General features: G+C 44.9%; 1 protein-coding gene across 3 annotated transcripts in view; it reads right to left on the reverse strand.

Annotated features, from left to right (window-relative positions):
- AKAP13 (A-kinase anchoring protein 13) overlaps window positions 1-24,868 on the reverse strand; it is a 149,397-nt gene that overhangs the window by 103,673 nt on the left and 20,856 nt on the right. For all 3 annotated transcript variants that reach the window (XM_045572005.1, XM_045572006.1, XM_045572004.1), the window contains exon 2: window positions 7,984-8,027. In XM_045572005.1, the coding sequence (XP_045427961.1) occupies window positions 7,984-8,027 (44 nt within the window). The remainder of the gene's footprint in view (window positions 1-7,983; window positions 8,028-24,868) is intronic.

Here is a 24,868-nt window from a genome sequence, read left to right on the forward strand (position 1 = left end):
ACAAAGAAGAGAGTTTTTAAAAGTCCTAAGAGCTGAATAAGTCTTTTTATTTCAAGGTACAACCCAGTCTACCTACTCTTGTTTAAGCAAAGCTAAACTGGCCGGAGGGTGTTTCCTGGTTGGAAAAAAAAAAAAAAATTCAGCCTCTCCCTCCCACAAATGTTTCACAACCCTGGAACTGCTAGAATAATTAGGTCAACACTTAAAGAGACAGTCTTCCCTTTCCTGTTGGGACCAGATACTGGTTAAAATGCAGAGAAGATAGGATTTGTATTAATTCTTGGTAGAAATTTAATGCAAGAATTGGAAGTGATCAAATAAATCACCCTCTCTACCCTGAAATGAGGACAATCTCTAAAATCTATCAGCTAGACTTCTGTTCTCAGCCGTCTCACTCACCAACCTTCCGCCGTCAGTTCCCTTGGCTTTCCCCTAAAGATCACCCATGAAATCAGTCTCCAGGCTACTGGGTTAGCCCAACGCACACCAGGATGCAAGAGAAGAGTCTCCAAAACACAATGTGACCAGGTTACTGCCGTGAAACTCTTGAATGGCCAACAGAACAATATCTTTTTAAAAAAATATATTTTATTGATTTTTTTACAGAGAGGAAGGGAAGGATAGAGAGCTAGAAACATTGAGAGAGAAACATCGATCAGCTGCCTCCTGCACACCTCCTCCTGGGTATGTGCCCGCAACCAAGGTACATACATGCCCTTGACCGGAATCGAATCTGGGACCCTTCAGTCCACAGGCCGACGCTCTAGCCACTGAGCTAAACCAGTTAGGGCAACAGGACAACATCTTGACTCTTGAGCATGTCCCTTTAATTCGTGGCAAACAAGTCGCTCCACAACCTCACCCTTGCCGCCCCCTCCAGCCTCCTCTCCCGCACAGAGCCCTCCTCCGACACGCACACACTGCTCACTGCGACAGACCACAGCACTGCTGGTTCAAGAGCACACCCAGAGTGTTCAAGCCTCACTCTTTGTTGTTGTTATTAATCCTCATGGGAGAGTCTTCTTCCCATTGAACTTTCTTTAGAGAGAGTGGAAGGGAGGGACAGAGAGAAACATCAATGCAAGAGACGCGTCGAACGGTTGCCTCCTGCATGTGCCCAGATCGGGGCCAGGGATGGAGCCTGCAACTGAGGTATGTGCCCTTGGCTGGAATCAAACCCAAGCACGCCCTGCTCCTGGGGAACGTACTAGAAATGCAGCCCTGGTGTGGCTCATGGTGAAGGAGAGATCCACTTTTAATTCTGACACTCAGTGAAAATATGGACAACATATGATCATGCGGCTGTCCTGTGCCAAGGATAAAATAACCCATTTCAAAGAGATGCGGGAAATGGGGACTTGTGGAGGAAAGCTATTGGCTAAGAGGAACACCACAGCAATCGCTTCTTAATATTATACTGCCTGCATCCCTTAACCACATAAGACAGGAAGTCAGCAAAACCTACTGAACTTTACTTAAAGGGGGACCGATCAGAAATTCATATTCGTGCGGGAAAGGTAAGGTCCTCCCTGGCCAGTGACTGCCAGATGGCGGGAATGTTGGGAAATGAGCCCACAGTCAGATCGGTGGGCCTCGTGGACCTAAAAAGGAATGTAACTTTGCCCGAGTAGGCAGATAAAGCGCACATTTCCTTGTGTGGACATAACAAAGAGAGACAGCTGGGAATTCCACCCGAGCTGCCAGATGCTCGTGTATCTGATGGGGCCCGCAGTTAATCCAAACAGAGCTGTGTGGAAGGCTCCGAGGATGCGCAAGGGCCCACGGCTCCTCTCTCGGTTTAAAAGCGAGTAAACAAACAGCGCTCTGGAGAGCACAGATGACAGTCTCTGTACTCAGAACAGGCCCCCTGCACCCCCTCATAAAAGGAAACAACTGGGCCGAAACCGGTGTGGCTCAGTGGATAGAGCGTCTGCCTGCGGACTGAAAGGTCCCGGGTTCGATTCCGGTCAAGGGCATGTACCTTGGTTGCAGGCACATCCCCGGTGGGGGGTGTGCAGGAGGCAGCTGGTCGATGTTTCTCTCTCATTGATGTTTCTAACTTCTATCCCTCTCCCTTCCTCTCTGTAAAAAAAACAATAAAAATTTTTAAAAAAACTAGATTGAGGCCCTTGCTGGTTTGGCTCAGTAGTTTAGAGTGTCAGTCTGTAGAAGGAAGAGTCTGGAGTTTGATTCCCTGTCAAGGGCAGGTTTGATCCTCGGCACTGATCAGTCGCACACAGGAGGCAACCAATCAATGCATCTGTCTCAATTCTCTCTCTCTCTCTCTCTCTCTCTCTGCCCCTCCTCTCCCTCCCTCTAGAAATCAATGGGGAAAAATATCCTCGGGTGGGAATTAAAAATAAAAAGCTAGATTGAGGAACACTTGACTTCCTTATTTCTCTTGGCGCTGGTGATAAAGTGTCCTTATTTAAACACAGCCCTCAGATCTGGCTGGAAAGGGCTGCCAGTCTATGAAATCTTGGAGCTGACCCACCAGACAAGCATTGTTAGGGCGAAGGCAGGTAATTCATTTAAGAGATCGGAAGGCTGATAAAGCTCGCTTTGTGCAAGCAGCCTATGACCCAGCAGCCAAACGAGAGGCACCGCCAGGTTATTTCGACTCCGGTTAATGGAAACACACTGCCCAGGAAGAATAAAATGCTACCATTACTGCCCGGCCAGTGTGGCTCAGTGGTTGAGCATCAGAGGTCACAGTTCAATTCCTGGTCAGGGCACATGCCTGGGTTGTGGGCTCAATCCCCAGCAGGGGGCGTGCAGAACGCAGTCGATCAGTGATCCTCATTGAAGTTTCTCTCTCTCCCTCTCCCTTCGTCCCTGAAATCAATAAAACCATGCTAGTATATTTTAAATGCTACCGTTACCAAGTAGGTCATCTTTCCTCCAATGGGCACAGCAAGCTGAGGCAACCTAAATTTTGTGGCCCTTCATAATTTTGGGTATTTATACAAACTCCACTTATTCAAGAACAAATCTTTTTAGTTGATAGAAATGTTAAAGCCTCTTCTTTCTGAGCCCCCTCCCACTTGAATCTTCAGGTAATGATAATTAGTTCATATACCCTTGGAGCATAATTCACATCTTATATCTGAGAATCTCTCTGGTTTTTAAAAGTGCTGAAAATTTGTAAGGGACTTGCTTTTTGGCTTCCCAGAGGAAGACCTTGAGATGTGTTCAATAGAGCTGGGGGACACACACGAACAAGTTTATAACGGAAGAACCTGAGAAACGCACCCCCCGTTTTCCCTCCTTAAATCCATTCCATGCCCGTGTTAGTTAGCGAATCATCAGCAATATAAACGTTCAAGGCAGCGTCAGCCATGGCTACCACCCACGCTGAGAATCATTAGCCAGAAAGTGCCCAGGGCCCACGAGAGCACTTTGAAACCGACACCGAACATTATCTAATACATAAAAGCATCAAAGAGCTGCAGGAACTGCGATTTACAAGAAAAATAATTTTACTGTTATAACCCTTTGACAAACATCAATCATTGTAGAAATAGGTAGATATAAAAATCTATATAGGTGTGTGTGTGTGTGTGTCATATTGTGTCAGTTAATAATAGCTTAAACAAACTGCCCCAAAACTTAGTGGCTTAAACCTAGCAAATCCACTTTTGGGAATATATCCAAAGAAACCAGAGACAATAATTCGAAAGAATATATGTACCTCTATATTCATTACAGCATTATTTATAATAGCCAAGATTTGAGACAGCCCAAGTGCCCATGAATAGATGAGTGGATAAAACAACTATAGTACATTTACACAATGAAATACTACTCAGCTATAAAAAAGAAGAAAATTTTACCCTTTGTGACAGCATGGATGGATTTGGAGAGCATTATGCTAAGTAAAATAAGCCAGTGAGAGAAAGATAGTACCATATGATTTTACATATATGTGGAATCTAATAAAATAAAAAATCTGTAATAAAAGCATAATATGCTAATTAGACCAGACAACCAAACGTCCTTCCAGAATAAGCAAGCAGGGGTTTGGGTCAAGGCAGAGGCAGTTAGGGGTGATCAGGCAGGCAGGCAGGCAAGCAGTTAGAACAGATCAGGCAAGCAGGCAGAGTGGGTAGGGGCGATGAGGCAGGCAGGTGAGTGGCTAGGGGTGATCAGGCAGGTGAGCAGTTAGAAGCCAGAGGTCCCAGACTGGGAGAGGGTGCAGGCCTGGCTGAGGGGCCCGTCCCCCCAGCGCCGTGCATGAATTTCGTGCACCGGGCCTCTAGTTAACAAATAAAATAGAAACATACAGATACAGAGAACAGACTGACAGCTGTGAGAGAGAACGGGGATGGAGTCTGGGTGGAAAAGGTGAAAGAAGTAAGAGAGAAAAAAAAGTAAAACTCATAGAAACACACACACAAAACAATACATTTTATTTTTACTGCTTTTTCCACTTAAGAGAGTTCCCAAGTAATAGCGGTTAACTATTCTCCAACGTGTCTACAGCCCATAAAGACATTTCCTGTTCACCCCTCAGAAAAAAAGTAGATCAATGCAATCTTTTCAAATATTCCTCTCTTCCCTTTGCTACTGTTTTTCCTGTCACTTAGCACATTGATTGAGTCTGTACTATAACTTCTCCGTGCATGTCCCTGAACTTGTAAATCCAAGCCAACGGACGACCCGCCTCCGGTAACACTGCCTACACAAATCATTTGCTGATTCTGATACCTGCCCAGTTGTATCACAGCCCTGTGAAACTTTAGGCTAATCCCTCAATCTCTCTGTTAGCTCAGTTTCTTCACTCTTCCAGAAGACTGGGTTCAACAACACGGAAAATAGCAACGATTCCTGTGACTCATCAAATTCTCCTCTAGCCGTCACCTCTCCCACCAAGTTCATTCCCACACGTAGACCTGCCTGAGGGACATGCACTTGGCTGCATCAGCGCACTGTACTCTTTTTCTCCTAAAAGAATACAGAATGATGACAGGAGAGGGGAGGTGACTTTCTCTCGGATGTAGGATGTGGGATGTGGGATGAATCCAGGTCTCTATTTCTGACACATACTGTACCTCCCCGAGATTCAGGCCCGGCCTCCGGATCTCTCCTAGAATAAGCCTGGGGCCTGAGATAAGAGGCATCCGAAGACCCTTCCTCCTCCTCCTCCTCCTCCTCCTCCTCCTCCTCCTCCTCCTCGTCCTCCTTCCGAAGTTTAAAAATCTTGCTTCCTTCTCAGCTGTTAGTCTGGGGGAGGATTTGTTTGCGGTTGCTAGTGTCCAGTTGTTGGGTTGCTAGGTCAGTGGGGCTTACTGTGTGGGTGGGGATAGGGCCTATTTTGTTTGTTTTATAAATAAATGCCAACATTTGTTTCACGTGCCTCTTTCTTTGACCATCTGACAGCATCCCTTGTCCCCTATCGTCCGGGGGGAAAGTGTATGCTTTTATCTTGGCAGTGAGAAGGGCTGTGGAGCCCAAGCACCCATGAACTGTGTCCACAAAAACATATTAGCAGTCACGTGGTTTGTTGTGTGTACTTTACTGTAAACAAGTGACTCAGATCATAAGTCCCATTAGGACTAGAAATAGTCATTCATAAACAACATTAAAGGGGGAAAGTGAACAATTACACCATCTTCTTTAAATGGCCAATTCCTCTGAAACAGATAAATTATGCAAACTCAACACCACAATAACCAGGAGATCAAAGTTTACATCTCCAGTAAGTGGACAAGAATATAGTATGTGTTCTCCTAATTATGATACACCAATCAGGGCATCATTTATGTAGCATTCCTGTCCCAATCAGGAGAAAACATTATACAAACCCAAACTGCTATAAACTAACAGGACTATAATTTTCCCAAATGTCAATATGATGAAAGACAGAGAAGCAGAGGAACCATTCAGAGACTAAACAGACATATGCACAATGTGTAATCCTGGATTAAGTCCTGGATTGGGGAGGGACTAGGAGGAGGATGCTATAAAGGACATTATTGGGATAATCACAGAAATTTGAAAATGGACCTACATTACATAAGAGTATTACATCAATGGTACAATTCCTGTTTTTGTTAATTGTACGGTGATTGAGAAAGAGAATGTCCTAGTTCTTAGGGAAATACTTAGGGAAACATGGTATGATGTTTGCACCTTTCAAACAACTAGAAAGTATCTAATCCAGAGAAAGACAAGCTAATGTGACTAAATGTTCGTAAGAGATGAATAGAGGTGAGTTGTATTCCTGCAACTTTTCTGTAAATCTGAACTTATTTCAAGTAAAACGTTAATAAAAAAAAGTTTTAAGATGTGAACTGGAAGATTAAACTTGGATTGCTTATTTTTAGAAGGACTTTGATTGTGCAAGACTCCACCATTAAGTGCTGTGAGATGTGTGTGTTTTTGTATTTCTCAGGATCCAGCCTTTTTCCGTATTTACTAAGAGTTTCCTCTCTTCTGCTGGTACTCACCCCTGCACATCCCAAATGTAAACAGAAAGAAGACTTCCGCATGCGCGCTTTGTCCTTTGTGTATCATTTCTTCCTCTTGGGGCAGGGAACCTATGGCCTCTCCGATGGACTGCCTGTGACAGTTACTCTTCTTCACCCAAACAGCCAGAGTCCCTGTGACGTGACCTAGTTCACGGAGAACAAAGTACACTCGCTCTGCTTATAAAAAACGGGAAAACAAACTGCCCCACCGAGTGTTCTGCTGATATATTTGGAACCTGAAGTTTAAAAATTCTCAGTAGAGCCTGCCCAACTAACCACACAATCATACTTACTAACACAGAAAACTATTAACCTTAGAGTCATACACCTAAATATAAGGGCTAAAACTATGAAACCAATAAGCACACATAAAGATGCCTGAAATCATCAACCAGTGGGGAAATGCAAATCAAAACCACAATCAATTACTATTTCACACCCACTGGGATGGCGACAATAAAAAAGTCAGGTGATAGAAAGTGTTGGCATGAATATAGAAACATTGAAACTTCAACATTACTGGTGGAGATGTAAAATGGTGCAGTTGCTATAGAAAATTGGCAATTCCTCACATGTTAAAGTTACCATGTAGCAAAGCAGTTATATGCTTATGTATATATCAAGAGGAATGAGAACATATGCTACACCTAAAAAGTTACTGTTCAAAGCATCATCATTCATACTAGCCCCAAAGAGAAAACCACCTAAAGGCCAACCTATCAACTGATGAATGGACAAGATGTGGTATACCTATACAATGGAATATTACTTGCCAATAAAAAGGAACAAGTATGAATAAATGCTCCAACATGAGCTTTAAAACATCACACTAATTGAAAAAAGCCAGTCACAAGCAGCCACATATCACATGGGTACATCTATTTGAACTCTCCAGACCGTACATAATAACTCCAAATCCACTGTCTTTCACAGCTCTAACAATCCATCCCTCTTAGCTGGTGTGTCACCAAACAGGCACTTTTCACCACCCCAGTTCAAATAATTCAGTCTCGTGAAATTAATTTTTTAAAAAAATCACCTAAAAATTTCTCTCTCCAGCCCTTGTTCATTCATTTATCCATATCATCTTACAATTCCCTCACGTCAGGGAGATGGAACATCTGCTTTTCAGACTCCTCGAATAAGCAGCTCTTTTGCCAACGGCAGAGCGCCACCTAGTTGCAACACCGGGTAATGTACCCTGGCAGCAGGAAGACCATTCTAACGGAACAGCACTTGAGTGAAAGAAAGAAGCCACACAATCGTTTTGCAGAGCAATGCAATGGTTTCATGTGTGCATCTTATCACCTTAACTAGTTTAGCTCATGGTCTTACATGCATGTATTAGTCATTTCGAATGGACTAAATCAAATTTCACTTCCAAATTGGGTTAAGCCTATAAATTCACGGTGTAGATGGTTAAAAATCCTATGACAGTGTTTTGAGGTTTATTGTAAGTAAGTAAACAGGAGAGAGAAGTATAAAATGAAAAGAAATGTCATCATTTACTCACATATAATGGAGCTTGCTGTGGATTAAGTTTCATGACCCAGGACACTGAAAAAGAGAAGGGGGAAGAAATAAATGAGAATGAGAATAAAAGCTATTGCCAAAAATATAAAAACCACCTAAAGTCTTCGGTGCCGGGCATGGCTCTCTGGGCACAAGCAGAAGTCCAAAACGGTGGATCTCAGAAGGGGAGGTTCTTTGCCAAATAACCAAATTTGAGAACAAATTGATCCCATCTTCATAAGTCAGAGAAGCAGGCCAAAATAATTTCATTATAACTTGGCCTAAGAAGTCTTACCTGTCCATAATAGGAAACTGAATTAAAGCACATACTAACCAGCAATGTAAAGAACAGTACAGAAATGTCATTCTTACATGAAAAAATAGGTAAAGCCCCACGCTTTGTGTGCCATCAGGATCACAGGACCTCATTAAGAACTAAATGAAGTCCACACAGAATAAAGAAGAGGTTATCAATGACCAAACGTTTAGAATAAACAACGGCTTAGTGACAGCGCAGAATTTAGAGGACAAAATTCTCTCGCTATTACAATCTTCAGGGATCTGCCAGTTTGGGCAGGAAGAGTGTGTCTGAGATTAAGGCTCACCTGAAGAACAGCTAACACACTTGGGGGTGTCTATGACCAGATTCTTGAGCCCACTCCTCTCCAACCAGAGGCAGGATAATGCCAACAGCCAGCTGGCTGACCACCTTCATGCCCACCTTAGCTCATTCTCTGGTCCACCCCACACACGCAGGGCCATCTTTCCTTCCTGCCTGCCTCCATTTAACATTTGTGTACCTGCAGAAATCCACAATGAAGGCCAAGCTTGAGAAACGTAGCAAGAACCAACTCTATATAGTAGAGAAATCAAGATTTCCAGCCCATCAGATCCAAATAGCAAAGCATGGATTAAAAAGAGAGATTGGAGCGCTTGAGTACTTTCTCAGTGTTTGAAATATCCAGTTAATTAAAAATTAAGCTCACGGTGCTCACTGGACTTTTAATCAGCTTTCTAGGTCCTGTTCAGACTTACCTGAAACAAAGGATTCAAAGACCCTATAAATTTATGAACCAATTTGCCTGAACTTAAGCCGTCACAAGCAGAAGAAATAACAGTGGAAACTAAAACATGAATTAAAACTTTGGTAGTCTGCCAAGGCAGTTCAACCTATGAACCAGGAGGTCACATTTTGATTCCCAGTCTGGAAGTTAAACCAACCAGGAGTTCGACTGCTCACTCTGACATGCACTGACCACCAGGGGATGGCGCAGAATGAAGAAAGGCCACAACTGGTCCTGATCACTGGCCAGGCCGAGGGACCCTATCTGTGCACAAATTTGGTGCACCAGCTTCTTAATAAGTAAAGGAAGCAATGTCTCCTCATTTGACAGCTTTAGACATCTTCAATATCATCCATTAAAAAAGGACACTTCTCAATACAGGAAAGGCGTAAGGTGCTACACAATATTCTCTAGACAAGAAATCTAGTTAAAGGGGTAGGCATCCCAAGTTCTTTACTGATTAACTTTAAGCAAGTCACTTCACTTGCCTAACTCTGTCTCCTTATGTTGTTTCTACACATAAGGCACAGTAACCGCGGCCTGTACTGTAGAGTTGGTGACAAAATTATGAGATAATAATCCAAGTGAAATGCTTAGTTAAGCACTCTGCCATCACAGAGTGGAAGCCACAGCCTCTTCTTCCTCGCAGAGTTTCTGGCTCTCACTGGAGACTTCCAAGTAAAATCCCCTGGAAACCATAATGGTTAAATGAAAGGCTGCAGGTACATCAGAGAGGTATTTGTGTCTGAAAACATGCTGGTGGGTAAATTACAATTCAAACATATAAACCAAATAATCATAGGAAAGAATCTGGAGGGACAAATACCAAGATGGTAAGTATGCATATTTCTGGGAATTACAGGGAATTTTCATTCCTAAATTATCGGTTTCTTCATCACAACTATTCAAACAATGAACAGATACTATTTTTTTTTATTTTTTTTTTGTAATCGGGAAGAAAGCATCACACACAGCACATCTCTTTTAAGTCCTCTGCCATTAAATGTTTCACAAATGAACTGAAAGTGAGTAAAAAGATATTTTTTTCCTACCTGTGCAAACCGAAGAAATCTACAATTAACAGTCCCTAAAGCTAATGTAAAAAGGCAATGAAACCATAATCAATAAAATAAATTAAAAAATAATAATAACAATAGAGATTAAAAAAAAAAAAAAAAGGCAATGAAAACAAAAGTGTCTGTCCCGTGTGTAGTACATAAACCAAACTCATGGTGGTTCAGCCACGCCCACACGTTATCCTGGGGAACCCTTCCACAGGAGCCCCACAATTAATGAAAGTAATTGAAGCCTGTGGTTGTGGGGTTCACAGGCCCTCAACACTGTACCAGGTAATTATGCTGCAAACTGTAAACTCTCTGGAACCTGTTGGCTCGGTGATCCCGGCCCATTCTCTAGAACCGGCTGCTTTAGGTTTGACAAACCAATCACTTCAGTGAACATGGTTTTTGTCATTTACAGCAAAGACGTTTCCAAACGCACAAAAAAAAAAAAAAAAATCAAAACGAAAAAGGGCAAACCATCCCCCACAAACCATCCCCCACAAACTCTATATGAGGAATGCAGCTGTTTGGGAGCCAGCCAAGGAGAAACAGAAATGTTTTACCTGCAGGCTACCTGCACAGCAGAATATGCTTCCAACGAATGTCCCTGCCAGCGCTCCTGCAAAGACTGAGCTACGGTAAACCCTTCGAAACCCACAAACATCTGGACGAGGGTTAACATGAAAACGACAATGCATACTCCGGATTTTTGTTTCACGGTCAATGTTCAGCAGTTTCTTAGTCAGAGCTCTTCCCATAATCATTTCTTCAAGATTTAAAAACAAACTTACTCCCGTTGTAAATCAGAACTCTTGACTTTCTTACACTCACCCTTAGAGCTTACTTTGAAAGGGTAGAGCACACCATAACCTTTTCTTGGGTGCTCAGGGTCTCCTTTTCTTTATCTGCCTGATCATATCTGCCTGGCACACTAGCTGATTTCCTACTTCTGAGCCCCAAGAATGTTACGGGTACACAGCTAATTGCTGCGCGTTAAGGGATAAATACTATATGGCAACCGCCAGCGTAAGGGACATGCGTGTAAACAGAGAATGGTATTATAGTGTGATAAAAAAAAATAACCATAAAAGTTTTACAGGGAAGGAGCAATCAACTCTCTAGAAGGAGGAGGCCCAGGCAGCTGCCTGGAAGAAGCCAGCCCCTGCCAAGTGTCGCCACGTGGACACAGGCGAAACGCGGTGACAAAAGAGCACGGCACAGTGAGCTGAGAGCTGCAGGAAAGAGGAAGAGTGTAAGCAGGAGAAGATGGGAGAGGAGTCAGGAGAGACAGCCCTGGGAGTCCACACACCTCCAAGCTGCTTGGCCTTAGAAGCCAAAGAAGGGAGACGGAAGGAAATACGCAAATCCCTGGCACAGATCTGCCCTACAGGAATCACAACCACACCCGACCAGCAGGGCTCTGCGGCTGAGCACTGAATCAGGAGGTCACGGTTCGATTCCCGGTCAGGGCACAGGCCCAGGTTGTGGGCTCCATCCCCAGTAGGGGGCGTGCAGGAGGCAGCTGATGGATGATTCTCTCTCATCATTGATGTTTCTCTCTCTCTCCCTCTCCTTTCCTCTCTGAAATCAATAAAAATATTTTTTAAAGAAATTATACCCACAAAATGGCTATGGCATCAACTGCAGATTCAAGCTTCACAAACGGTAGCACTGGAGAAGGTGGTAATCATGCAGGTTAAACTCAAACCCAGACGCAGCAAGAATCTGTTGTGTTGCAACCAGTAAGGCCAGACCAGACCCCACTGTGATTTTCCTGAGCTACACCCAGCGGCTCCCGGTCAATTCCCACCTAAACCCTAGCCATGTCCTGTCAGCCACAGAACTTTGTCATCAGAAGGGGTCTCAGAAGCAGCCCACATCCCCCTGCCCCCTTACCCCCCACAGGACTCACTGGCAGGCTGTCTACCTGCCCCTGCTTGCAGACTTGAGTGCCAAGGCCTTATCACCTTGAGAAAATCTCTCCTGCTCCTTCTGCACCTCTGACTCAGCCTTCCCACAGGCCATTTCCCTCTGTAGCTCCCCTGAGCTGGCACGGGAGTAAGGTGCTTTTGGCGCACCCGCCTCTATTCTTTAGAAAGTTCTAGTGTGGCTCAGCGGCTGAGCATGCAGGAGGCAGCCGATCAATGCTTCTCGCTCATCATTGATATTTCTATTCCTCTCTCCTTCCCTCTCCCTTCCTCTCTGAAATCGATTAAAAACATACTTAATAAATCAAGTATAGTCCCAAAAGTGCAATCTAATAGCTCATTGAAGGCAGCATGGATCCTGCCAGGTGTGAAGGAATCTCGCCTTGCGGAGACCGGTTTGTCTCAGTGGATAGAGCGTCGGCCTGCAGACTGAAAGGTCCCGGGTTCGATTCCTGTCAAGGGCATGGACCTTGGTTGCGGGCACATCCCCAGTAGGGGTGGTGCAAGAGGCAGCTGATCGATGATTCTCTCTCATCCATGTTTCTAACTCTCTATCCCTCTCTCTTCCTCTCTGTAAAAAATCAATAAAATATATTGTTTTAAAAAAGAAAGAAAGAAAAGAAATCTCGCCTGGTCAATGGGCCAGAGAGGTGGTACAGGGAGCAGCACAGGGGAACTGGGCAGCACCTGCCTGGACAATTTCGGACCAGAGGCGGAGGAGCTGCCGGACGCTATACTTAGCTCCCCCAGGAAGGGGGTGCCCCTGGGAACTCGGGTGCATGTTATTTCAATTCTCTTCGGCTGTGGAACACACAGGCAAGTGTGGTTTCCTGCAGAAGCGGCCTGAGCCGCTTTGCAGAGACCTAAGCCGTGCGGAGAAGAAAGCTCCGAATGGCTGGCTATCCCACAGGTGAGGGCCCGGCCGCCAGCTGTATCCTGTTATCCGAAGGAAACGGAACTGTCGGCTGCAGGAGGTCCGGGCCCGGGAGGGCAAGGCCATAATTTGAGTTAACGCTGACACTCCTATCCCGACAGCTGTCAAAAGCGAGAGGCTTTAAACTCAGAAATATCTGCACACAGCTGGGCTTTATGTAAATGACCTTCGGAGGGGGCTAAAATAGATATCCGGTACAGAGGCTGCCAAGTGCAAGCCTTTATACTTCCTTCATCCGCCCCAACCTTTATGGCCCAAAGGCAAAGCAAGCAGCCCGAGGTATGAGCCCAATTCCTTAGAAATCGTTTGGAAAGACTAAGTACTCCAGGCGATGCGACCAACCTTCCCTGGGCATATGCCAGGGCCTGGGGTGGCGGTTCTGTTGGGAATTAGTCAGTGACATACAGCCCACCTTCTTGGACAAATTACACGGCAAAAGCGCTATCAGATTACGAGAAGTGGTGGGCAGGAGAGGTGTGAGGGACAGACCACAGAAATGTTGTAAATTGCGAAAATGGTTATTTTGTCTCAGGAATTTTGAGACACTGTCTTCAATGTAGCGGAAACCTTTCTCAGCCTCTCCCTCATCTCTTAGACACCCAGGCTGCGGCTACAGGAGCCGAACCCGCACTCCCTCCGGCCGCAGTGGAGGAGGTAAGGTTCTTAGGCATTTTGAAAACGCTAATGCAGCCGGGACCGGTGTGGCTCAGTGGATAGAGCGTCAGCCTGCGGACTGAAGGGTCCCGGCTTCGATTCCGGTCAAGGGCATGGACCTTGGTTGTGGGCACATCCCCAGTGGGGGGTGTGCAAGAGGCAGCTGGTCTATGTTTCTCTCTCATCGACGTTTCTAACTCTGTCCCTCTCTGTGTAAAATCAATAACATATATTTAAAAGAAAAGAAAAGAAAGAAAGCTAGGGCTTATTCTGTTGGCTATTAATAAAGATAATTCCCTTTCAAATCAGACATACTCCAGAAAACAAAAGTGTTTGACAATACTAAGATCATGGGTAAGATTAGATCTCAACTAAGTTTAAAATCTACTACCAGGTTAAAAAAACAAACAAAATATCCTAATGTATTGATCAGTGCATTGAAACATCCTAATGTATTGGTCAGTGCATTGAAAGTGGTTTAAAAAGTATGACTTAAAGGGCAGCTTTTCATCCAACTAAAAAGTTACTGCTAGGCTAAGTGTGGGTGGTATTACATTTGTTCTGTAATTAGAAATAACAGACATGTGAAACGTTTAAGATTATTCCTTGAATATCCAATGTTAATAGGAAACTCTTAGAGGGCCACATATGTTCATCACGTATCAAACCCTGCACAGATGGAAAATCAATTTCCCCAGTTGAACTAAGTTAAAAAAAAATAATAAAGTTGTCTTAAGAAGTACAAAACTGACGCTTTACAACATTTTAGGGTTTCTCGCTGTGTGTGAGGAACTAAAGGGCACACATCGGAAAGGCTGATGATGGTCATTTTCTGTAAATGCAGAGACAGACCAAATGACTATGCATGTGAGATTCTAAATATTTAACGTATATAAGGGAGAAAAAGTGAGGCACCTACCACACAGTACCCTTACCTTTAAATTACACTTCAAAATTCAAAAGAATACATAAATATAGATGTTTCATGATATCAATGTTATAATAGAAGGACCCAATTGTTAATAATTTGGTCATAATGATCAACTCAATTGGCTCCTTTTCCTGAGAATCTTCACAATAAAAACAAATTAATTTGCGGTGGGGGGGGGGAGGGGGAGGGAGAGACAGGACTAAAGATTATCAGGCATACTGTCCTAAAAGTAAAACTTGCTCTGCAGGTCTTGTTAACTGAGAGTGAGGGGAGAAGCTGCCACCTGTGTCCTTAGCGAGCCCAGGCATCCAGGAAGCAATTCAGTGCAGAAGGATGGAGAGGTGCAGAGCAAGCATGTCAAACTGGTGGCCTCGTGGGCGGCACGCCTAGTTTATTTGGCCCACGTGAGCCTTTGAGTTTGACATGCTTGGCATAAAGCACGCAAACAGAAAATACATGGAAGGTGACAATGGGGAATCATCCAATTCAACAAAAAGGCACACGTGTGCTCTAGACCAGCGGTTGCCAACCTTTCAGACCTCTCGGACCACCGGCTGGCGACCGCTGCCCTAGACAGAGACTGTGGATAGAACAACCAACTATAAATAGCCCAGATAAACTCTCCGGGGAGCTCTGCCATCTTGACTTCCTGAGATCTTGCTGCTGAGGGGCCCACTTACATTACATGAGGCCCAAGCAGCACCTACACACACACACACACACACACACACTCACACACACACACTCACACACTCACACTCACACACTCACACTCACACACCAGCAAACAGCTGGCTCGGTGCTATAAAAGTCATGGTCAGGAGATGGCCAAAATTCAGACTGATCTGAAAGACAGAGTAGCTAAGGTCGCTCCAAAAATCAGAGTTGGCCACAGCAAAGAATCACATCTTGGCCATCCAGCCCCAACTGAGAAAGGCTGGGCTGCGGTGGCCACTGCAGGTGGGCCAGGCGGGAGGAGGGAGCTGGCAGCCAACCCCTTGCTCCTCTGTCTGGAACACAGTCCAATCACTCGCCTCTGGTCAGCTCAGATAAACCTGGGCAGCTCTGCCGTGGTGCGTGGTGACACAGAAGATGCTCGAAAGTGTTGTCTTTGACTGACAGCAGCCTAGCAAGCATGCCTGGCGTAGGACACCCAACAAGAAAAAAAAGGTGAAAAACTAGAAGCAAAATCCTTACTGCTCACTTGCAGAGCCCTTGAAAAATAGATCCCATTCGCCTGGCCCGTTTGGTTCAGTGGACAAAGCATCAGCCCGCAGACTTCAGGGTCCTGGGTTCGATTCCAGTCAAAGGCAAGTACCTTGGTTATGGGCCCGATCCCCCATCCTGGTGAGGCTGCAATCAATTCTCTCTCTCACACTGATGTTTCTCTCTCTCTCTCTCTCTCTCTCTCTCTCTCTCTCTCTCTCTCTGCCTCTCACTCCCACTCTCTCTAAAAATCAATGGGAAATATCCTAAAGGGGAGGATTAACAAAAAGAGAACAAAAAAGGAGATCCCACTCCAATTCCCAGCACTTTGGAAGTTTAAAGTTAAAACCTCAATCAGACCAGCTCTCCCTCTGAGATGAAAAAAGGGCTTCTGACTGCCAAACTCTGGCTCAGAACAGTTGTCTCTGCAGCTGGCTCTCCATCAGCAGGAAGGAGGCGGTAAAAACCACGTGCCAGCCAGTCTCAGTCCCCACCCCGGGAGATAAGAACTCTTGGTCAACTTTTCTCCTGGTGTTAAAAATACACTCCTGATTCCTCTTTCCTTCCCTCTGTTCCCCTTCGCAAATGCCAGCGCAACCAGACCAGGGGTCGCATTCTAAAGTATCTCCAGGACCGTTTATGTATTTATTTTTTAAATATATTTTGTTGATTTTTTTTACAGAGAGGAAGGGGAAAGGGAAGGGAGAGTTAGATACATCGATCAGCTGCCTCCTGCACGCCCCCTACTGGGACGTGCCCCCAACCAAGGTACATGCCCTTGACTGGAATCGAACCTGGTACCCTTCAGTCAGCAGGCCAACATTCTATCCACTGAGCCACACCGGTTAGGGCTCCAGGAGCATTTAAATGGAACCCAAAAGCAGGACGTCTGGGTCACCTTTTTCCAGGAAAAAGCTAAGCAAAGATGAAGGCACGGACTGGCGGCCTGCTGGCTCCCCCCACATTCTCCTCCCCTTCTTCCCCCTCCCCCCCCCAGGCTCCTCCTCCCCAGTCTGGCACATGACATTTGCATGGAGAGACCTGTCATTTTCTATCTCATCTGTTTGCACAGAAATAGGGACGCTGGTAAATGTTCAAAGAACAGGGTGAAAGGCTTGGCAACGAGCTCCAATTATACCAACTGATCTCATCCTCCTGGTACAAGCTGCTTCCCGGCATCTCAGATCCATTTCTAAAGCTCAAGGGCATTTTAAAAGCCATCCCCACGCTCACTCTCTCTCAAGCACACACTGGGAACACACACATTTGACGGCTTTCGGGATTCATACCTTTCAAAAACCACACAACATACCTGCAACTCACTGACAGGGAAGCTGTAGCCTGTGCTTTGTACTCACTGTGTGTTCTTCTCGTTAGTTCACCCAAACGGTGAACACCCTGACTCTACAGTTCTGACATCTTCTAGCTTATCGGCAAACTCATTAGCCAACAGAGCCAGATATCAACAGCACAACGATTGACATTTCTTTGGAGAGCCACATTTTTAAAACCTAAACTTCTTCTAACGCCACTTCTTCAACATAGACGGGCCCAGGCCGTGGTATTTTGTGGAAGAGCCGCAGTCAAGGGGCCAACGAGCCCCATGTGGCTCATGAGCCAAGGTTTGACGACCACGCTTCTAACTTATCAACTACAGAGACATAACTATCATTATCCCGGCTGGCTTTACTGTTCCAGTCACTTCGCTAACCCCCACACAAACGGAGAGAGAATCACAGTTCAAGTCACCTGTGTACGGTCACACGGCCTGGAAGTAGCGAGAGCCAAAATGTGAGCCCAGATCCGACTAAAAACTCCATGCTCTTAACCTCTCTACCTGCAGGCTCGGCTAGTCTGCAGCACACTCCGGACCTCCGATTCCTATGCTGGGAATGAAGGAGCCAGATTGGGTAATCATGGACATTCTTCCCATCTCTAGCATGGCCCAATGCCACAGACAGGCATGCTGGCTCCCGCAAGTGCATCACAAATGAGGCCGGTGCTTTCTTGAGGTGGGAGCTAAGCACAGCGGGGTGAGAAGAAAGAGAAGTTCTTTTTAAATAAATATATATATATATTTTTTTTTTTTTTAATTTTTTACAGAGAGGAATTGAGAGGGATAGTTAGAAACATCAATGGGAGAGAAACATCAATCAACTGCCTCCTGCACACCACCCACTGGGGGATGTGCCCGCAACCAAGGCACACGCCCTTGGCCGGAATCGAACCCGGGACCCTTCAGTCCGCAGGCCGATGCTCTATCCACTGAGCTAAACCAGTCAGGGCAAGAAGTTCTTCTCATTCATTTAAATGGGAAACACTTTGCGGAAGAGGCAGCACTCCACAGGCGGAAAGACCGCAATGGAGAAGAGAAGGCAGAGGCATCGATCGGTCTGTTTAAAGCTGCTCTGCAGACTGTTCACGGCTCCATCGCCCTCAGGTGCCTGCTGCTTTCCCGGCAGCAGAGAACGGCCCACAGACAAAGCCAGCTGTGGAGTTACCCAACAGGTACAGCAACTCCACACACCGACACGCTCCTGCCCACATCCAGTGGGAATGCTGCCGAGCTTGACAGGCAGCTGGAATGGACTGCCCCCTGTGCGAACACCCCCAGCTGAAATCTGCTGTCTCAGTGACTTAGTTATATAGAAAAGCAACAGGAGAGTGATTTCCCCCTGCAGCCTACAAAACTCTGGGGTACGCCAGCTTCCACAACGATACCCAAGCTTACAGAGCACCAACAGGGAGATGCTCACATTCAAACCTGCGGTGTTTTTATCGATACCTTATTGAAATTCAAACTGTAGCCCTAACCGGTGTGGCTGAGTGGGTAGAGCGACGGCCTGTGGACTGAAAGGTCCCAAGTTCGATTCCAGTCAAGGGCATGTGCCTTGGTTGCAGGCACATCCCCAGTGGGGGGGGGTGCAGGAGGCAGCTGATCGATGTTTCTCTCTCATCGATGTTTCTGACTCTCTATCCCTCTCCCTTCCCCTCTGTAAAAATCAATAAAAAATATTTTTTTAAAAATTCAAACTGGAATAAGGAGCAGACGGCCTATCACTTCATGGCACATACTGAAAGGGACTCTGACTTTTCTTACAGGGAATTAGCGGTCTTGAAAGTTTGCTATAAAGATGAACAGAAAACCAGAAAGCAAAGCAGTTACAAAGCAAGGTGGATGGGCTAAAGATACACCACAACCTTCTATTACAGACCCCGATCTCTGCCCCAGATGAGAGAGAAGGAGCCAATGAAGAATGCGGACGGGAGATAAAGAATACCAGCGCTGGGGAATCTGAAAACCCAGTTATGAAGTCTCCAAGGAGACCCTCTTTTGTTAACCAAAACCTCACCGTTTATGAGATGACAATCAATGGGACCTGTGAACTTCCGTCTCCTCTCTAGAGACAAAAGGAAGAAACTACCCGTTTTCAACTCCCTCTGAAATTCATTCCTTAAAACGGAATGGCAGGTTTCAGAAAACCAGAATATTCTACCATTCCGTACAGTTTACTCTTGGCCGCAACTTAATCTCCCCCTCTCATCATGGTGGGATCTGCAAGACCCAGAAAGGAACACGGTGGGGGTGAGAATCAGGCAGGCCTGTTAAGACCGGACATTTGGGGGGAAAGTAGGACAATCAGGCCTCAATTCCTCCGGGACTCTCTGCTCATCCTTTTCCTCCTCGTTATAAACAATGTCAAACAGGAATGATTTCTGCTGAATTCTTCCATTAAATTTAGGCAATGTTTATCCCTGTTTCTTCGAAGATTTTTTTTCCTATCCCATTCACCCTCTCTTCTTTCTAAGACTTAAATTGCATGCATAGCAGAGTCTTTTTTTTTTTTTAATTGTCCAAAAGATCTCTGGGGTTCTGTTCATTGTTGTTTTAATCTCTTCTCCCTGTTCTTCAGATTCAATAATTCTTATCGATCTAAAAGTTCAGTGTTTTTTTTGTTTTTGTTTTTGTTTATTTTTTGGGGGGGTCATCTCTGTTAAAGAGCACCCCATAAAATTCTTATTTCAGATCATTTTTCTCGTTTCACGTTTTTATTTCTGCGCCGAGATTGTATAGCTTTTCATTACAAGTAGTTCTTCCTGCGCATGGTAACACTAGCTGCTTTTCAGTCCTTATCCGCTTCATCCGACACTTCGGTCATCTCGGGAGCAATCTCTATTGACTAGATTTCTCTTCGGAACGGGTCACGTTTTCCCGTGACTTCACTTTTTGCTTCATTTTAGGTTGAATCCTCGATATTGTGGTGGCTCTGGATTGTTCCATTCCTCCAAAGGGTCTCTGTCTGAGCAGTCAGCGTTTGGCTCTTAGATGTCAGCTCCCATTTTCATTCGTGAACAGATCACTCCAGTGTCCAGTGGCTGTTCCTGGGAGATGGTGGGTCATTTCCATTTCTCATCTCCTTCAAGTTCTAAGCTTCCGTAAGTTATACACATTTCCATATTGAGCACATATTAAAAGTCAGGATAGCCGAAACTGGTTTGGCTCAGTGGATAGAGCGTCGGTTTGCGGACTGAAAGGTCCCAGGTTCGATTCCGGTCAAGGGCATGTACCTTGGTTGCGGGTACATCCCGGTAGGGAGTGTGCAGGAGGCAGCTGGTCGATGTTTCTCTCTCATTGATGTTTCTAGCTCTCTATCCCTCTCCCTTCCTTTCTGTAAAAAATCAATAAAATAAAATTAAAATTAAAAAAAAAGGTCAGGATAAAGAGGGTACTTACTTTGAAGGGATACGTAAAGGTTAGAGGGAGAGAAACGCTCACTTTTGAGATGAAATCGACCGGTTTAGAATTCTAGGTGTGCCTCTTGCTATTTTAGATGAAATTACTCTAAAAGATAGATAAAAATGCTGATAAGAGAATTATGTCTTTGAGGTCTGGAGCGTTTCATTTGCCTTCTCTAACCTTCGGTCAAAACAGAGATCATATTTTTCTTACGACACTCTCGGGAGGATTAAGCAGAAAATGTAAGGAGAACGCTTGGCTACAGCCAGTGCCTGGCACTCCGGAGATAGTAAATTACAGTGGCTGCTGTGAGTATTGAATGGACTCAGAAAATACCTCCCCAGAGCTTAACCTCGCGGGACTTTGAGGGAGTTCTCGCGAGTTCAGGAGAAGCCAGTAACCTGACATGAGGTGAGGGCTCACAGACCTGCTACCCGGAGCCCTAAGAGCAGGTGGAGGCAGCACGTCTCCTACAGACTCCGAGGCAGTGAATTCCTTATGACTTGGCTTCTGATGAAGAAGAAGCTGTCGGGATTGGTTTTCATCTCTAACACCTTATTAACATCCTCTCCAGCCAGAGCAGAGGGGCCTGTTTAACTAAAACGGTCTGTGTGTGTAGCTGAGCGACTAACAATTAAACACTTCTGGATTTGCTTATAACAAGGAGGAGGGCTTATCACAGTTTGGAGAGAAAGGACAGGAGGGTAGGATTCTTTACTCCAAAGACGAGGGCTTAGGAGCATGCAGTGCACTATAAAAGGAATTTTCTATTTCCCCATGTGCGAGGCAAATAAGGAAGAGTACAAAAGGAAGTACATCAAAGAATCCCGCATCTATTTTGTTGCCTTCTTTCCTACCAATGAGAAGGAACTTCAGACTACATGAGATAGAATAAATGGCAGCAAAGAAAAAAAAAAAATAACAGCCCAAGACATGGAGAAAGTTTCAATGTCTGGTTTACAGCAGTTTGTCCCACTTCCTGCGTCCTAAAAGATGATTTAAGAATAAAAGAGACGAAAGATTGTTTTGCAGTAGGAAAGCAGAGTCATTTTTTTCTTAGTAACTGTCTTCTTCCACTGGATTGATAAGTGTGTCTAAATTTCCACAAACACCTGTCCAAATCTCCTATGATACTATCATAAGAAATCTGGGTAAAAGGGACATGGTGGTCCTGACTGGTTTGGCTCCGTGGATAGAGCGTCAGCCTGCGGACTGAAGGGTCCCGGGTTCGATTCCAGTCAAGGGCATGTACCTTGGTTGCAGACACATCCCCAGTTGGGGGTGTGCAGGAGGCAGCTGATCGATGTTTCTCGCTGATCGATGTTTCTAACTCTCTCTCTCCCTTTCTCTCTGTAAAAAAAAAAAAAAAAAAATCATTAAAATATATATATGTTTTAAAAAGGACATGGTGGCTCTAGATATAGTAAAATTTAGATTTTAGTATGATCAAAATTCTCCCTCCCCCAACACATGCTTTTGTTTGTGCTTCTAAAGTCACAGCATACGCTTCTAGGTTAAAGCACATTGTTGTTCTAGGAATTGGGAAAGCAATACAGGAGGACGAGAATATGCCCCAAACCTCACAATTGCCACCCCCAACCCTACAACAGTTTCAACAATAAAGCAAAATTAATAACTGATGAATGCCTCTAAGAAACAAGGTTTCTATCAGAGGCTAATGCAACTCTCCCCCACCCCACCTCTGACCAATTCTGATGGACGCTCTGCCAAAGTCTTGCCTATCGAATAACAAAATGATTAAATACACAGACTATCTGAGATTCATGAAGGATACTGATACATTGAAAGTTAGACTGAAGAGCCAAAAAATCCCTGAACGGCTACAAGCAGATACATGCGAGGCTAAATGTATCAAGATGGAATTGAATTCGGATATAAATGAATCCAACATTGCTACATCAACACCCAGGACTCAGGTCAAAACACCCAAGTGAACAGAAACAGAAGAAACCCGTCATATTGGCATAGGCAGCAAGACCCGTGCCTTTTGGTGGCCAACCTTCTCTCCTCTGTCAACAAGACAAATTAAAGTTATGGGTCAAAGAAGGGGATAATCTGGCTCCATTTTTTAATGGCTGTTAGAGGAGTCCAAATGGAAAAGAAAAAAAAAAGTGAATGACCTTCATTCAGATAGCTTAGGTGAGTTAATTCAAGATAAAACAAGTTACTAAATGCTTGGTCAAGATGATGCTCAGGGAGCAGGGGGAATGATAATGTAAGATTAATGTGGGGATTGTAAGAACTCTGAATGTACGAAAAGCCATTGAACTGTATGCTTTAAATGGTGAATTATATGGCCTGTGAATTATATCGCAACAAAGCTGTTTTAAGAGAGTTAAAAATGGAACCCAGGCCCATACCTTTTTCATTTTGTTGAAGAGCTCTTACTATTTTATTTTATTTTATTAGTATATTTTATTGATTTTCCACAGAGAGGAAGGGAGGGGGATAGAGAGTTAGAAACGTCGATGAGAGAGAAACACCAACCAGCTGCCTCCTGCACACCTCCTACTGGGGATGTGCTCGCAACCAAGGTACATGCCCTTGACCGGAATGGAACCCGGGACCTTTCAGTCCCCAGGCTGATGCTCTATCCACTGAGCCAAATCGGTTTCGGCTAGAGCTCTTACTATTTTAAAAAGCAAAGCAGAGCTAGTCCTTTTCTGACTGCACGCCTTGTTTGGGCTTAACCCTTTCCCCAGTTTTTCCTTGCAGTTTGGAAAGCAGAATCAGGGACATAAAGTCCTGTCGAGTCGCACACCAAAACCCAGAGAAGTCACGGAAACCATGGCTCAGGCCTTCCCGCGCGCTGTTTGATTTGGCACTGACTTTGCTCCCAAACAAAAAAAGGAATCTCATTTACCTGACTTCCATTTCCAAGACTGTGACCGGCATGCACAGCCCACAACAACATTATCCAACACACAGGTTCAATGGCATCAGTCCACACAACTCCATTTCTCTGCCTTTATTACAGAACTATGGTAATTTCTATCTGGGCCACATAATTTTGTACTTGATACATATTAGAATGGCGCTGCTATGACCTCTAGTTACCTCAAGTTCACACATTCATTTAACATATAATCACACAGCTGCTATCACATGCTAGGGGACATACCAGACACAGTGGAGACAACGCTGATGAGACCAATGTTTCCCGATGTTCAGAGCGTTGGCGGAGCAGCCAAGGGTCACAGGTTCAATTCCCAGTCAAGGGCACGTACTTCTAGGGTTGAGGTTTGCTACCCGCCCCGAGTCAGGGCGAGTGCAAGAGGCAACCAGTCAGTGTGTCTCTCTCACACCAATGTCTGTCTGTCTGTCTGTCTGTCTCTCTCTCTCTCCCTCCCATCCTCACACTCTCTCTGAAAAGCAATGGAAAAAATATCCTGAGGTGAGAATTCACAAAAATAAATAAATTTTAAATTAAAAAGTAAGGGTCATGATTAAATGTTTTTTTAATCGCTTGTTTGTATAACGGACAACACATGAACTAATAAACAAAATGGTAATGTAGTGATGAAAGCTCTGCCTAAATGGCTTCCCCCTCGAGCCAATTTTCTGAAAAATTCTAGCTGGGCAATAGGAAACCGTTTTAATGAAAACGTCACTAAAGGCGAGTGACTATCACACACTCCAGTTTGTAGGCAGACCTCAAAAACCCCACATGCTAAATTACCAGGTATAGTCCCCCAAAAACTAAATAGAATGGGTCCCGTGCTGGATTTCTGCCTCCAGCACCACATCCTTCCCAACCACCATGCTCTCTTTTGTACTAAACAAGTGAGTCGTTATGACACTCCCTAATAGAAATGTGAAGACACCAATTATCTCACTCCAATCTTTAAAAGCCCTTCTTTGTTTGCTACACTTATTGCTAGGATACACTATCTCCGAGTCCTGCTTCTAGGAAAGACAGTATCAGAGCTAAGAGGAAATGTGAGCGATAGATTTCCATCCCCTGCATCTCTAAGGCCACAGAGGCCCTAAGCGTAACCTGCCCACGGGTGGGACTGAATGGCACTCAAACCCCGACTTTCCAACCCCCACCCAACACCCACCACTGCCAAGGCAGGTCTTTCCAACATAAAATATTCCTTCTATTGTACTTACTGGACCCTTTCTGAACAGTTCTAATGATTAACCGATGTGATGGATTTTAAATTCAATTCTCTTCATCAGAGCCCAGAGCTTTAGGAAGGGCTGAGCGAAGTGGGAAGGGAGAAAAGGCACGTTCACGCCCCGCTGGCTGGTGTGGCTCAGTGGTTGAGTGTTGGCCTATGAACCAGGAGGTCACAGTTGGATTCCCAGTCAGGGCACATGCCTGGGTTGCAGATCCAGAAGCGGGA

Source organism: Pipistrellus kuhlii, unplaced genomic scaffold, assembly GCF_014108245.1.
Source record: "Pipistrellus kuhlii isolate mPipKuh1 unplaced genomic scaffold, mPipKuh1.p scaffold_m20_p_42, whole genome shotgun sequence".
Lineage (NCBI taxonomy): Eukaryota > Metazoa > Chordata > Mammalia > Chiroptera > Vespertilionidae > Pipistrellus > Pipistrellus kuhlii.